Genomic DNA, 15,507 nt, shown 5'->3' on the forward strand with positions numbered 1-15,507 from the left:
GGCACAGCTGACCGCGGGAGGCCCGTGTGGACGGTTGCTGTGCCCGGGGTCCCCTCACGGTGGGGCGGGCCTGCTGGAGCCTCCTCTCCTCCCCAGGTGACGACAGCAGTGGCTCGGGCAGCGGGGACAGCTGCCCCGACGACCTCTGTGGCCGGAGAGTCAGCAAGAAAAGCTCCAGCCCACGGACGACCCTGACCCACGCCCTCCCGGGCCTGTCAGAGCGGGAGGGCCAGAAGACCTCCGCTTCCGGCTGCCCCCGGCCCTGCGTGTCCCTAATGCTGCTCCTCTCCCTGGTCCTCTCGGCCGCCAGGCCCACGTGGCGGTAACTGCCGCAGGCCCCAGGGACCGAGGCCAAGAACTGACTTTGCCAAAACACAAAACAGACGATATTTAATTCTGCTGGGCCTAGAGGCCCGGGGGCAGGACAGGGAGGGACAGTGAGGGGCCCCGGCTCTGGGACTGTGCTGGGGTGGGGCAGGGGGCCCTGGTCCTGCCGGCCACCCTGGCTTTTAATTTTGTATGAGGGCCTCAGGTCAGCCGGGAACAATGTCCCCAAAAGCCATGTATTTCAGGGACCTGGGGGATGCCAGTGGCCACCTCCCGCCTGCCTGCCCGCACCTCTCCCCCAGCTCCCCGAGCAGCGTCCCGCTGGAGAGTGCGAGCCTGTGCCTTCCTCTCCTGCCTCCTCCTGCCGAGAACTTCCGGGCTCCGTGTGTCAGAAAGCAAAGCCCACCCCTGGATGCCTAAGAATCCCTGGGAGGGCATCAGGGCTTCTGCCATCCAGGGTCTAGCAGGGGCTTTGAGATTATGCATGAACCCTTCTGACTCAGCCAGGCCCCCGTGATGCCGTGCCCACCCCCCCAACCCCGCCCCCCCGAGGCCCTCAGCGTCAGGGCGACTTCTGACTGGGAAGGCACCCTTGCCGATGAGTCTGTCTGGACTTTATTCTCGCCAAGGACTGGCTACAAGGGTCTGGGGCACACAGGCGGGCCGCTATGGGCACGGCCTCACCGCTTCCGGGCCCCGCCCTTGGTTGACCTTCACGTGAGGCTGGGGGTGCCGGTCCTGGCCATCCCGGGAGAGCAGGCTGGGTGCCCCCTTCAAACACGGGCCCCACGCCTGCACGGGCACTTGCGGCCGCGTGCAGGAGCTGCCTGCCCGTGCCCCCTGCCTCTCACCGCCCCCAGGCCTGCGGCCCCCAGCTCGAGGTGGGGCAGGCAGGGCTGGAGGGGACACATGGCCACAGGACGCAGGGAGGCCAGTGAAACTTGAGCCCGGCCAGGAGGCCTGGCCCTTCCTGACCCCACCAGCTGCAGGGGGCCCGGGAGGGGGCTTTGACAGTTAAGGGCTTTTCCAAACTTACATACATTCACAGACGCTTTCCACCTGTTCACCCAGAGCTGCTTTTCAGCTACTCCCAGAGCTTGGAGGCACCTGGGCTTCCCGGACCTGGGCGCACCCCTGCTCACTCAGGCTGTCCGGGCCCGGGACCCTGCCATCCTCCCTCCCTCCCGGGCCCTAGCTGCTGTGGGTCCTGGGGAGGGGGCTGGACCCTGCCAGAGAGGGGCTCAGGCAAGGGGACCCTCACGGGTCTGTCAGATGCTGAGCCCCGTGGCCGGGCACAGCAGTCCTAGCCAGCACCGGGACCCGACAAGGCCATTTCGAGCTGCTTTGCCTTGCGTCCTGCGCTGGTCAGGGCCCCCAGCCTGTGCCCCGCCGGGCAGCGCTCCCCCACGGGCACCCCCACCTCGTGATAACTCTGCTCCTGCCACCCCAGAGGGCTGGGCTTGGGGCCTCCTTCCCAGCAGGCAAAGGCCAGCTGGACTCTCGGGGGCTCTGGGGCAGCGGCCACCCACGTGCCCAGATGGGAGCCTTGGCCGCGCGTGGGCGTCCCCACCCTTTGTGCCTCTCTGGAGGGGGCGGCCCCAGCACAGTTGCTGGCCGGGCCGTGGCCAGGCCTGCTGTGTCCCCCTGCACGGTGTCACCTGGCGTCACATGCTCTTGAGTCCTTGTACGAATAAAAGGTTGGAGAGCTCGTGTGGCTGTGGTGGCCCCATCTGACCGGCTCGGGGGTGAGCATGTGTCCGTGGGCTGTGCACAGCAGACGTGGCTCGGGGCGGCGTCTTGGGGGGTGGGGGAGGGCTTGGACACAGACCGCGCCCGGCGGCATAGCCCCCAGGCTGCAGGGTCCGCGTCTCGGCGGCCCGCCCTGTGCCCGCTCAGTGCCAGCGAGACGGAAGAGGCCTGGAGCCACCTGCTGTCTGCTTCCGGGCCCTGGACACGCATCAGGGTGCGTGTCCCAGGAAGGTCCAGCTTTGTGAGGCCGGGCCTGGCTGGACATCCTGACGGTCCAGTCTGTTGCCACCTCACCAGACCCCACCAAGCGGAGTCCTGCGTCATCGCTGGGGCACAGCTGCCGGGCCCCGTCACCACCCCCACGGGGTGCCCTGCGACCCGGTACCACAGGCAGCGCGGGACCTCGTGACCAGCTCCTCGGCCAGAGCCTGGAGGCCAACACGGAAGCTGGAGCTGCCTTAAAGGGCCACTTTATTTGGGAACTGCGGCCACACTGGTGGGCCTGGCAGGCATTCAGCACAGCCTCTGTCCCCACGGGCCTGGAGTGCTGAGGAACCAGCGACCCGGCCCCGGCTCCCCCCGGCCCTGGACTCTGCTTAGCCGGGCAGTGCGTCCTGGGAGGGAAGACGCGGCCCCGGCACGGGGGCGGAGGGGGGGGGGGCCTCTCCAGGGCCTGTGGCTCCTCGATGGCCCCTGGGCCATATGCCGGCCTCCCCTACAGAGCAGGGGCTGTGGGCTCAGTCGCCCGCCTCCCGGGGGTCCCGGGGTGGCCCCTGGTCTAGCTCCTCCCAGGAGGTGAGGGTGGGGGCGGAGGCCTCCCTCCCTGGGGGGGCAGGTGGGTCTCTCTAGACAGTCATTCGTGGCTGTACGTGGAATAGAAGCCTTTTAACCGGCGTGGTGGCTTCGGAGCCTCTGGCTTCTGGCTCGCCTCCTTGCCCGGATGCTTCGAGGTCTTCTGGAAGTTGGGTGTGAGCCCAGCCGGATGCGTTTTCCTTGCTGGGGAAAGACGACCCAAGTGAGGTGGACGTCAGCACAGGACAGCTGACGGCGGGTGGGCAGGTGGGGAGGGTCCACCCCGCCCACAGCCGGCCAGGTGATGGTCGAGGAGAGGCCCCTCCCTGGCTCTTGGTCCCAATTCGTTCCTCTGGGGAATCCAGGAAGCCACCGGCATCCGGACCAACCCCCACCCCCACTGCTGGCAGAGAGCGGCCAGCTGCTGCGTAGCCCCTTGTGGCGGCCCGGGCAGGCCAGAGTGGGGCTCTGCAGGGGACACACGGGGCACGCGCCCTGCTCCCGTCCAGGTGACACCAGCCTTCCTTCACCTGGAGACAGAAGTCACATTTCTAATCAAAGTGCTGGCTCTCTCGTTCAGGATAGAGAACAGATTCTCTCACCCCATACCCTAGTGAACGTGGAAAGACTGGAACCAGGGGCTAGGTTCCTTCTGGAAACGACAGGTGGCAAGTCACAAGTCGGAGCCGTCGAGAGTGCGGGCTGAGGCCAGGGCAGGTGCCGCGGCCTGTGAAGGGCGGCAGTGGTGGCTCTAAGCACATCCCTCCACCCCTCACGCGGCCCTGAGGCTGGGAAACGTCTCTAGCTTACTCGCACTGCGGGGCCCCACCTGGGAAAGCAGAGAAACCAGCCAGCCAGGACCCTCTCGGGATCCTCAAAATACACAGCCACGTCGGCCACTGTCCCAAGCAAGAGTGACAAGCGGGAGAAAATGCTGGGAAATGTCTGGCATTGAGATGTCACAGCCGCACGGTGGCTCGACTGCAATGACCCCCCCACCCCCACCCCCCACTCCGCAGACACCTCAGGATGCTGGACGAGTCAAGGACGTTTACAGAGTCAGGAGCTGTCTGAGGTCACCTGAGTGAGGGTCCCTGTAGGCCACACGGAGTGTGGGGGTGGGGCAGACACAGAAATGCCCCTGGGGGGTGGGGGGTGCTGGAGCCGACCCCGGGCAGCCTGGACACAGGAACAGCAGCTCTCTGCTGGCCAGACGGGCCGAGAGAGCTGTGTTGCCAGGGCTCCGCCCAGAAACGGGGCTCCCTCTGATCACGGGAGAGGGAGTGACAAATCCCCCGTGATGGGAACTCAAATGAAAAACTACAACATGCCAAGAACACCCAGTGCCCAGAGCCATAGCCTGAGAACACGGGTAAGAGGACAAGCGGTCTACAAAGTCGGTGTTGTGTGGTATTCCAGAGAAAGAGATGGAAACCGTCAGGTTAGAACGCGTCCATTGTTTAAAAGAAAACAAAAGACTGGGGAAAGCACCAACAGAAGCTGAGGTGGGGACCCCCCACAGCAGGCAGGACCCCACAGGAGGCTAGGGACCCCCCACAGGACCCCTGCGAAAGCAGGGAACCACCCACAAGAGGTAGGGACGCCCACAGGAGGTGAGGACCCCCCCACACACACACAGAAGGCAAGACTCTACAGGAGGCTAGGAACCCCCTACAGGAGGTAGAGACCTCCCCACAGGAGGCGGGCACCCGCCAGGAGGCAAGGACTCCCCCCACAGGAGGCGGGGACCCCCCAGGAGGTGGGTTGGCAGTAATTCCAGGCCTCCAGGTGGGTGGGGGGGGGTGGGCTGAGCCCCCCACCCCCATAGAGATAAAGCCCCACTGCACCGGTCCCCTGGCTGTCAGCCTGAATGTGGCCCCCAGGCTATGGAAGACCTTGCAGTTTGAGTCCCTCAGGATGAAATTCTGGAAAAGGCGAGTCTGTAGGGAGGGAGCACACGAGCAGCTGCCAGGGGCTGGGCGGAGAAGAGGGCACGAAATAAATGGTGCTGGGCCACGGACCAGCCACAAGGGGAAAGAGAAAACAGGGCCCCTACGTCACATTGGCAACAACAAATCTATCGGGAAGGAATACGGACAAACATGTGGAAAGCGACGCTTCGGAACACGGGCAAGACAACAGGACAGCGTGAGCTGAGGGTGAAGCGACCTTTCCCAGACACGCAAAGATGAGGTGGCCGGCCGCGGCCGCGTCAGCCTTCGGTCCTGCGCCAGAAAGACCAGACGCGGAAATGCAGGCCGTGGAATAGGTAAGAAGCTTCTACCATCAAGGGAAAAGGCAATCGCGTAGAAAACGGTGGGCAAAGATACACACACACACACAGAGCTAAATCACAGACAGGGGACTCCAAATGGCCAATAAATAATACATAGGATAAATAAAAATTGAATACATGTGAAAAGTCTCACAGTGGAAAGCAATCCCATGAGTCTGCTAGGGACGCAGGAGTGAAAAGAGAACCTCATGAGGGAGAAGACGGAAGGCCTCACTGCACCTCGGTTCCCTTCTGGAAAAACCAGCCATCAGATGAGCAGAGCTCCGTGTGGACGTCTGGGCGGGGGGTGGTGCGTCAGGGGCTCCTCTCGTTATTTTGTTGATTTTTTAAGATGTGCAGTGTTGAGCCAGGTCAGAGCCTTGACACTTTGGGAAGGAGGGGCGGCTCTTTAAAATAAAAGGGCCCAAACCACAAACAAAACGAAGCTGGCCACCCTGGCCTGTGGTCAGTCTGCGGACACGGCCAGAGGAAGGGGACAGGGGCAGGTGCTGGCTCGCCAGGCTCCAAGGGATGGGGGGAGCGGTGCCTCCGCTCTGTGGCTGGGAAGGAACCCAGGCTCCCGGCCCTGGGTTTTCGGTGTCCTTCCCAGGATGCACCTGGCCACCCCAACACCATCTCTGCAGCAGTCACAGAACGCTGGGTTCCGGGCAGAACCCTGACAAACACGGGTTCCAGGCCTTCTGTGTCCATCGCCAACGTTCCGGACCGACCGTCCCTCTCCGTCCCGAGCTCATCTCTGGCCGCTCCCCTCTCAGGCTCCCCGAACCACCCCCCCCCCCCCGTTCCCGGCTTCCTGGGGGTCTCCTCCCAAGGCTCCCTTGACCTTACCCGGCCGCCCCTTGGGGCTCTGCCCGCTCTCCCAAGAGCCCAGGTATGGAAGGCCTGGGGAGGGGGCGGTGGCAACCGGGCTGGTCCCACCACCTCCCCAGCACTGGCCCTCCCACTGCACCTCTGCCCCTCCCCGCACCCTGAAGACCATCATCTTTGCCCGGCTCCATCGGCTCCCTCGATCAGCACCCCCCTGCACCTGTCCCCTGGTGCGGGGTCCCCTCCTGGACCCTACCTCCCCCAGAGCACACCTGCCACAGCCACCGTTCGCCCCCTGTCCTGCCGGCCAGCTCCCCAGCCTGAGCCTCCCTCCCTCACCCACTGTCCTCCTGACCGTCTCTTAAACCTGATCTGGGCTCTGCCACAGCCCAACTCCGTCTAGAGCCACAGGCGCCTCCGAGCTCGCCCTGAGGCTGCCATCCGGTCACGCTGTGACAACCCGCACCTCTGCTGTCCTGCCCCCACCTGCCCCACCTCGACTCCCAGTGCGGCCCCCCGGGGCTGGGGCAGGCCACCTGTTTCCCAGCCTGAGAGAGGACCCGAAGGGTCCAGGGGGGTGGCTGAGTAGAGCCTGGAGGGGCAGGAGGACGGGAGCAAGGGGCGGGGACGGGTGAGCACGCACAAGCTGGAGGACCGGAGGGCGGGGCAGGTGGGCTAGCCCCGGAGCGCTCTCAGCAAACCGGCCCCTCGAGAGCTGCCCGAGTCAGCTGCCTGTCAAGTCCAGCGCTCTGCCTACTCAGCCAGCAGCCGTCTGCACACATCCACGCACAGAGACACGCACCCTCCACAGTCCAGCAGGGCAGGAGAAAGTCCCACACTCCGGGCTCCCCCTCCCCAGTCCTGGGGGCAAGCCCTCTTCCCACGGCAGAGCCCTGAGACCACTCCCCGCCCCCAGCGCAAGCTCGTGTCCCGGTGCTCGTCCGTCACGGGCCACGTCCGCCCCAAGGGCTCTGCCACGTCTCCCGTGAGCCACCGTGGGCACTCTCTGTGGCCCGGTTCCCGCGGGTGCCCCCCACGTGCCGGGCATTTCTGTGCCGAGCTCTGCCCCTGTCCCACCAGGGCCTTCCCCTGAGCACCCGTCCCTCCCACGCCCACCGCCCGGCTGGCCTCCACTCCTGCCCTCACGGCCCTGACGCTCACCGGAGCCCCCAGACGGACTCCAGCCGGGCCTTCCGAGGCCGCCTCCTCCACGGTGTCTAGGTCCTCACGAGTCACCAGGCCCCGCACGCTGTCCCCGCTGACCGCACACCCCCACCACGTTCCTCCCACGCCCAGCAGCGCCCTGAAGCACGGAAGGCCTGAGTGTTCCTCCCCCGTGTGACTTGGGCACGCGCACCTCTTCTCCGCCTCGAGCATGTGACTGACAGTCCCAGGGGCGCCAGACCCCCAATGACAGAGGAGCCCACAAAGCAGGGGCCTCAAAGGTCCTCGGGCGCAGGCCAGCAGGGAGACGGGTGGTGGCTCGGCGCGGGGCCCGGCCTGGGTACAGGCCTCCTCGTCCTCCTGGGACGTGCACGCTGCAACAGGGCCTGAGTGACCAGAACTCCCACGTTCGCAGAGAGCCAAAGGGCATGCGCACTGCAGCCAGAGGAGAGGGGAGGCGGGTCCACCCACGGCAGCCGGGCCTCGTGCTCAGAGGGAAGCAGGTAGAGTGGCTCAGCGACATCGCAGAACTTTCCGAGGAGGGAGCTGAACTCTGCAGGACCCCCCAGGACAGGCGACCAGGGGGGCCCCCTCCTCGCTCCACGCTCTGGCAGCGTCCAGCTTCTACCTGATGTGGAGCAGAAACAGCTCGGCCGATAGCGGGGAAAGCCGACCACAGGGACAGCGAAGGTCCGAGCTGTCCCTGAGAGTCGGAAGACCAGCCCGGCGGCCCACGGCACTCAGGACGTGACGGGCGGCTGCTGGCTGGGACGCACCTGCTCTGGGAGGGGTCAGAGGGCGCACTGCACGCCCACCGGGGCCAGCGTCTCCACAGCCCCCGCACAGAACTGGTACAGAGCCAGGGCCGAGCAGGCACGCCCCCGCCCCACCCCGCCCATGCCTCGGTGCCCAGCAAAGAAGGGCGACGTGAGAGGCGGCTGCTTCAGCATTTTCTGAAGACGGAAGGCACCGGATTCCCGATGAGCAGGATGTCTGGGTGACAGAGGCAGGCCTGAGCGTCGCCGGCGGTGGGGAGACTGGGCGAGGCGGGGGCGCCTCACACATACGTGAAAACACACACAGGCAGCACGGGGACTGGACAGACAGATGAATGGGTTAAGTGACGTCCGGAGGCAGAGACTCAAGCCAGAGTGACTAACTTCGGTGTACCTTTCCGTAAGACGCCTGGGTGGCGCAGTCGGTTGAGCGGCCGACTTCAGCCCAGGTCACGATCTCGCGGTCCGTGAGTTCGAGCCCCGCGTCGGGCTCTGGGCTGAGGGCTCAGAGCCTGGAGCCTGTTTCCGATTCTGTGTCTCCCTCTCTCTCTGCCCCTCCCCCGTTCATGCTCTGTCTCTCTCTGTCCCAAAAATAAATAAAATAAACGTTGAAAAAAAAAAAAAAAAAAAGAAACTGGTGGTGGCAAAGCTTTCCCCTGTCGACACAAGGCCGCCACGCTGCCAGCTAATGTGAGCCCCGGAGGGGATAAAGAGCGAGCCACAGGCACGAAAAAGGAATGGGATCCCCCGCTGGATCCTCCATTGGCACCCGCAGACCCTGCCACCAGCCCAGAGGCTGTTCCCGACAGGACGGGAAGCGGGAACGCCCCGGTGCCAAGGGAGGTGGGCCCGTGCACCGGCCGGCTGGGCCCGCCATCAGTGCGGCCGGGGTCCCCGCCAGCTGGTGGCCTCACAGCGGCTGAGGTTCTCCCGGGAACACCGTTCCTGTCCTGGGGTCTGGCAGACACGGCGTATCTCCCACACGAGAGCTCTCCCTTCTAGAACAGACTCCCGGGGGCCAGGGATCCGGTTATCTTGTCCCCTACGATATTGAGGTGCCCAGAGCATGGCCATCAGGGAGGAAGTGCTCAAGGCACAAGTTGACCCAGAAGCAGAGAGGACTCCACTGGGCAGCTGTCTGAGAACGGGAAAGGAGGAGCCACGGGGATGTTTGAAAGAGGGCAGGGCGCTGGCAGGGGCGGGGAGGGGGCCGGAGCAGCCGTAAGGGGGACTGTGAGCGACGGGCGCAGGGAGCAAGCCCAGCAAAGGACTCTGACAGACGCCAAGTGGATGCGGGAGCAACGCGGGGGCCCTGTGGCTGCGCGGAGCCTCGGTGGCTGCAGGGACAGAGAGGAGGGAAGGGTCAGTGGCGGCAGGAGTTCCCGGAAGTGGCCTGATTGGGGCCAACTTTGAAGGCAGAGCTGAGCAGACTTGCCACAGGAGTGGGTGGGGGAGAGAAAGGTCCGAGAGCAGCCGGGGTGACTCCTCTGCACAGGGAACTATGAAGCTGGGCCCGGAGGGCACAGCCCCGCCTGGAGGCCCCCCCAGCGCAGACGCCGCGCCCTCCCAGTCACACTGGACCGTCAGAACAGTGACACGAGGACAACAAGGCGCCTTCTGACCCGGCAGACCCCGTCCGCGTGCAGTTACGGCCGGCACCCGTCACAGGTAAACAGAAGTGCCGCAGGGGCCTCAGCCTGGACAGTCCGGGACTCAGGCGCCCTGGGCACACAGGGCTGGCAAGCGAAGGGTTCCCGGGGTCCCGTCAGCACTCGGCCTCCGGGACAGTTCTCGCCGGGCGGCTCGCAGATCTTCCACGACGATTCACTCTAGGCTGACTGGAAAATTACAGGTGAAACAATAACGCGTGAAGATCGCTTGGCAAATCTGGGCCCTGTAACCTCTCCATGTGGGGACGGCTTCCTAGACCTGCCACCAAACCCGACCCGGAAGGACCGGATTTGACGACAGTGAGAAACCCCGTGCAGCTAAACTCCAACTGGGAGAAGGTCGTCCGCACAAGAGGCCGGGGGGAGCGCTCCCGAGGCAGGAAGGGCGAGCATCTCCAGTAACACGAGGAAAAGCCCAAACACAGGATCACGTGTGCAGAGGACTTCCCCGTGTACACGCGCTCCCTGGGAGGTGGGACATCGAACTTACTGCCGACGCTTGCTAGGCACCGGGCGACCGGGCGTAGACTACTCGCTCACCAGCCTCACAAGCAGGCTAAGAGGAGGCGGCGGAAGACGAGAGCGCTCCGAAAACCCGAAACCACCACCTCTGTGAACCGAGGCGGAGGGTGTGCGTGCGCAGCATTGCGCCACCGGTGAGCCCTGAAGCCACCGGGCGCCACACCTGCCTCCGCTCCCTCGCGGAAATGGTGCGACGCGCATGGCGCTTCAGAAAGGCAGGTCGAGGTCACAAAATGGGTCGTTTAATTAAAAACAAATGGAAGGACACGTGAAAAAACCCGTGTGTGCACACGCACAACGACAGGTTAGAACCTGGTATGTTCAGGGTATCCTTGAGTAGTAAGACTAGGACGATTTCCAATGGTTTATTTTACTGTGGTGTCACATTTGTTTTGTATTTGCTCCCTAAGGGGCAGAGAGAGAGGGAGACCGAATCCGAAGTAGCCTCCGGGCTCTAGCCGTCAGCACAGAGCCCCACGCGGGGCTCGAACTCAGGAGCCGTGAGATCAAGACCTGAGCGGAAGTCGGATGCTTAACCGACTGAACCCCCCAAGCGCCCCCGTTGCGTTCTTTTTTAAACAATAGGTGTATAAACACGTGCATCATCAGAATAAAAATCATCTTCATTTGGGGAAAATTATGTTGCAGAAAAACTTTTAATAGCATAGAAAGATGTCTGTGGCTACGTTTAGAACCTATCGACCGAGCCCCCACTTTCAGATACGTGTGTGGCGGGGAGGGTCGCGTGCCTCTCCGGGGCTGATACAAAGCCGCACAGCTCCACTCACGGCCCTTTCTCCTCCTGCCCAGGCGCCTTCCTCACCCCCTTATGGGAGCATCGCCTGGGAGCCCCCCCGGCCAGCTTGCCACCAAGGAGCCCCAGCTCTGACAAGAGACCAAGGAAATCAGGCAAAACCACAGCCCCAGGCAGGGCTGCCTTGACCAGCCAAAAGCCGGCCTTGTTGGGGTCCCCACACGGGCTCAGTGCCCCCCTCTTTCCCAACCATTCCTCCCACGTGCCCGCCCCACTCCCCGCCCCCTGCACACGCCCACCACCTAGTGCTCTGAGCAGTCACACCCCAGTCCTCAGACCTCACTGGCCCTTTCCCCCCACCCCTCCAGGAAAGCAGACCCACCACCCACGGCCCAGCATCGCTGCAACCACGCCGACGACCCACAGGCACCCCCACGGTCACCTCCATCTCAGTCACAGGTGAATTCCACATGCACCGTGCCCTCTAGAGCGTGCCTGACCCACACAGACACTCAGCAAATGCACGTGGAAGAAATGAACGCCCCGGACACCAGTAGGGAGCAGGGGGCCTGGAGTCTCTGAGCAGGAACAGAACCGATGGAGACCCAGGGCTGGGAGCCCCTGGAAAGGGGCCCCAAACATCCCCCCGGGCGCAGGAGTGACCCCCCCCCCCCACAGTCACCTCTGGACGGCGCTCCAGCAGTGACCCTCATCCACCCAGCGTGCCCGTCTCCTGGCAGACGCCGGGCAGGGACGGCCAGGGAGACCCTAGGGTCGGGGCGGAGCAAGGCAGAAGGGGTTAAAAACATCCCCAGTGGGGCCACTTTATTGCGAGGCCAGGAGGGATACATTGCCACGCACAGCCCCACGGGTGCAGACCGCCTGCCCCCCGCCAGCCGCCGCGCAGGGCCCTCCCGGGCCTCGGGCATCACGCCGTTACTGAGATTCTTCCGGCAGGTGCGATTCCTCCAGGTGGGCCTCCGGACCGGGAACTGGCAGGGAGCACGGAGGTGAGGGCCCGGGCTGCCCCCGGGAGGCAGGAGCGCAGAAGGGCCGCCGCCGGTGGGCCCTGCCAGCTTGGTATACCACCTGGGACACGGCGCTCCCCGCCGCACGCGGGGTGACGAGAGCCCCCCCACCCCACCGTGCCACGCCTGGCTTCACGCTCGCACACGTGTGGCACGCGTGGCAAGGACCGAGCGTGAGCCGTGATAGCTCTTCAGAGGGGGGCTTCCCAGCCCGGGGTCTGCACGCCTTGCCCGATCCAGGCGCACCCCACGGGAGCCCGCCAGTACAATCCCCACTCTGCCGCGGGTGAACGTGGAGGACGGAGACTCAGAGCTCAGAGAGCCACCGACCCAAGGGCGGGGATCAGCCCGGCCTCTCTGTCCGACCACACCAAAGACAGGCTCCGAGAAAGGGCAGCCAACACCTGGCCCTCCCTCCGCCTGGTCAAGTGCCAGGGGACAGACAAGTCTGCGCACAGCCGTGCTCAGCACTGGCACCCTCGGGGCCGTGGAGCCCTGGTGTGGCGTCGCGACCCACGAGCCCGTAGCTCCTCCTCAGGTCATCCCAAAGGAGGGGAGGCGGGGAGGGTGGGCTAGCAGGAAGCTTCCAGGGGCAGCGCCAAGGCCAAGTGCCCTAAGATCCAGGGAAACCAGTGCCCACCAGGGCCCCCACGTGTCCAGTGGAGCCCCCGTGTGGCCGGCAGTGCCCCCCGTGTGTCCAGAAGGATCCCCCGCCGTCCACAAGAGCCCCCACGTGCCCAGCGGAGCCCCGCGTGTCCAGCAACGCCCCTCACATGTCCCATGGAGCCCCCGGATCACGGGCCAGTTCTGTGGAGCCCAGGCCACGCCCACCTCCAGGGAGCCACGGTCACACGACGCCGGGAGAAGGACCAGGTAGGCTCAGTGTCTACACAACAGGCCCGTCCGGGAATTGTGGAAGGTGGCTTGAATCTGAGAGATGTCAGGGAATGACCGGCCCCCTCGCTCAGCCACCCCACGGGCCGGTGCCCGCGTCCTCACACACAGCAGGCCCCACGCAGGCTGCCCGGCGGCTGGACTCACCGATGGCCAACAGGCTGCCACAGTCCCTCTTGTGGAAGCCACCCCAGGCCCTGGTCTTACAGTTCTTGCTACAGGTCAGGATTCCGTAGCAGCGGGTGCAGGGCACGAGGCGCACCCCAACGGAGCGGCCGCACTGGTAGCAGAACCTGAAGAAGGGGATCCTGCAAAGGAGCCACACGGGCAGTGGGGCAGGGCCCGCCGTCCGTGCCCGCCCGACCCCGAGCTCCGGGACCTTCCCAGCCGTCCCCGCCGGAGCTGCCGTCCCCCTCGGGGGACGGCCACTCACATGCGGGCGGAAGACCCAAAGTCCCCGTCCCGTCCGGGGATGGGGCCCGTCAGAGCGGGAAACACACTCTGCCACCCGAGAGCCCGCCACCAGGGCCCGGAGGAGACGATGCCGTGGCGTCGGAGACCCTGACGCGCCACAGCACGAGGGGAGCAGACCCCCGCGGGCACCCCGTGCGACTGTGAGTGAGCCTGGCACCCCCACGCCGTCTGCCTCGGGAGCAAGGCGAGCCCCGGGGTGGACGCACCCCCGGCCTGTCCCCGCTCCTCACCCCCGCCTCACCCAGCAGGCTTCGCTGGGCAGGCACCTTCCAGGACGCCCACAGGGGTACGTCTAAAGAGAGATTGTTCTGGAAAGGCCGGGTGGTTGCAGAGCCATGACCTCGAGGAGGAGCGGGTGGGGGAGGGGCTGGGAGGGACGCAGGGGCGCAGGGCAGCACCAGCAGAGATGTCTCTGAGAAGCGGAGCCCAGGCTCAGACCCCACCGGGCCGCTCCGGGAGGGCACCCGTGACCCCAGCCACGGCCCGTGTTGCTCAGGGCTCAGACGGAGCAACGCTGTCCTGGGCAGGGGGTCAGGCCGGTCACACCGTCCGGCCCACCGCCACCCTCAGCCACTTACGGCTCCTGCTCCTCCAAGTGGAGCTCCTTGGACGGGCTGGTGCTTTTCTGCTTCAGCCTGCGGTAGGGGGTCAGCTCCGCTGCACGGACAGAGAACCGTGTCAGTCCCCGCGGGCCCGCCTAGTCGCGCCGGGGTGCCCTCGGGTGTAAGGAGCTCTGAGCTGCCCACCTCAACCACCCTCCTGCCGGGAGACCACGCCCAGCACTGCAGGGAACTGGGTGGGGGACCCCAAGCCTTTTACGGCCCAAGGCAAGTCGGAGGAGACAGGGCGGAGCCTGGGGCCGTTGAGGAGTCCACGACCTCTGGGGAGGGGGGCTTCACCCCTCGGCCCCCCTCTGCTCCTGCACCCTTGGCCTCGCACCTGCAGCCTCCTGGCCACCCTGCCCCTCTGCCACCAGGCTTCTTTGCCCTTGGCCAGCTCACGATACTCTCTGGAGCAGACACTCCTGGCTCTGCCGTCTGGCAGCTGGCAACGGGACGCACCTGAGCCCGGGGGCCGGAGGCCGGCGAGCCCCCCCTAGTTACTACCGGGGGTCCGCTGCACCTCCCCACCTTCCTCTCCTTACACAGCACATCAGTCCTCCCCAGGAAGGCCGCCTGACCTCTAATTAGGCAGGAACCCCACAGACACCTGCCGGCCACGAGAACAGAGAAGGTGGGGGCCCCCCTTCCTCCCCCGTCCCTCCCGCGCCCACCGGCAGCCAGCCGCTACAGGGGCTAGAGCGTGGGCCCGGGGAGCCAGCTCTGTGACCGTGCACACACAGTCAAAGCCACCGTGGTGAACACCACGTGGCACCAGGAGAGGTGACGGTAAAGCCGAGCTGGACGCGGGATCTCGTGGTGCCGCAGCATCACGGCCACTCGTTTCAAAGGACACGGGCAGAGAAAAGAGAGCATCTCTTTGTTAGAGTGCTGGGGCTCTTTAACGGCTTCGGTGACGTGCCCTCCACATTCCATCCAATTCACGCGTGCAAGTGCACGGTTTAATAGCCCTTAGCACATCCACAGGTGCACAGCCATCGCCGTGACCAGCTGTCCAACGTGCTCATCACTCCAGAATGGAACCCTGCCCGATAACCACCACGCCGGGATTCTCCGGCCGTCCGGTCCCAGGCAGCCGCCGACCCACTCCGTCTCTGCGCACCTGCCCAGTTTGGACGTTTCACGTGAATGAGCTCATACAGTGAGTGTGTGTGTGTGTGTGTGTGTGTGTGTGTGTGTGTGTGTGGTCCTGGGGACCAGATTCTTCCACTTAAAATAACGTTTTTGAGGCGCACACACGATGCAGCACGTCGTGGCGCTTCACTCCTTTTTCCGGGCGAGTCACGTTCCATCACGTGGATGTGCCACAATTTGCTCATCCATCCATCAGTTGACGGATATTGGGGTTCTTTCCATCCTCTGACTTGTGTAAATGCTGCTGCTGTAGACCGTGGAGCACAAGTTTTGGGTGGACTCATATTCTCCTTTCCCTCGCCTTTCTACCCGGGAGTGAAATCGCTGGGTCATACGGCGACTCCACGACTGACATTCGAGGGAAGCTGGACTGCTCTCCCAAGAGGCTACACCGTGGTACGTTCCCACGAGCCCCGAACGAGGCCTTCCTCCACATCCTCGCCAACACGCGTTGCTTTTTGATTACAGTCCTCCCGGTGGGTGCGAAGGGATTCTCTCAG

The 15,507-nt window shown here is 64.9% G+C and overlaps 2 protein-coding genes across 18 annotated transcripts in view; one reads left to right on the forward strand and one right to left on the reverse strand.

Moving 5' to 3' along the window:
- Positions 1–2,035, forward strand: part of GPC1 (glypican 1) — a 29,240-nt gene extending 27,205 nt beyond the window's left edge. For both annotated transcript variants that reach the window (XM_045482378.1, XM_045482379.1), the window contains exon 9: positions 97–2,035. In XM_045482378.1, coding sequence (XP_045338334.1) covers positions 97–326 — 230 coding nt within the window. In that variant the 3' untranslated portion in view covers positions 327–2,035. The remainder of the gene's footprint in view (positions 1–96) is intronic.
- Positions 2,036–2,530: 495 nt separating this feature from the next.
- Positions 2,531–15,507, reverse strand: part of ANKMY1 (ankyrin repeat and MYND domain containing 1) — a 51,138-nt gene continuing 38,161 nt past the window's right edge. For 11 of the 16 annotated variants that reach the window (XM_045482359.1, XM_045482369.1, XM_045482362.1 and 8 more), the window contains 3 exons: positions 13,832–13,910; positions 12,927–13,087; positions 2,531–3,072 (listed from right to left, as the gene is read on the reverse strand). In XM_045482359.1, coding sequence (XP_045338315.1) covers positions 2,930–3,072; positions 12,927–13,087; positions 13,832–13,910 — 383 coding nt within the window. In that variant the 3' untranslated portion in view covers positions 2,531–2,929. Of the gene's footprint in view, positions 3,073–8,544; positions 9,750–10,325; positions 11,850–12,926; positions 13,088–13,831; positions 13,911–15,507 lie in introns of those variants that run through there. The other 5 variants (XM_045482368.1, XM_045482360.1, XM_045482357.1 and 2 more) reach the window with 4 other exon arrangements.

Source organism: Leopardus geoffroyi, chromosome C1, assembly GCF_018350155.1.
Source record: "Leopardus geoffroyi isolate Oge1 chromosome C1, O.geoffroyi_Oge1_pat1.0, whole genome shotgun sequence".
NCBI classification, from domain to species: domain Eukaryota; kingdom Metazoa; phylum Chordata; class Mammalia; order Carnivora; family Felidae; genus Leopardus; species Leopardus geoffroyi.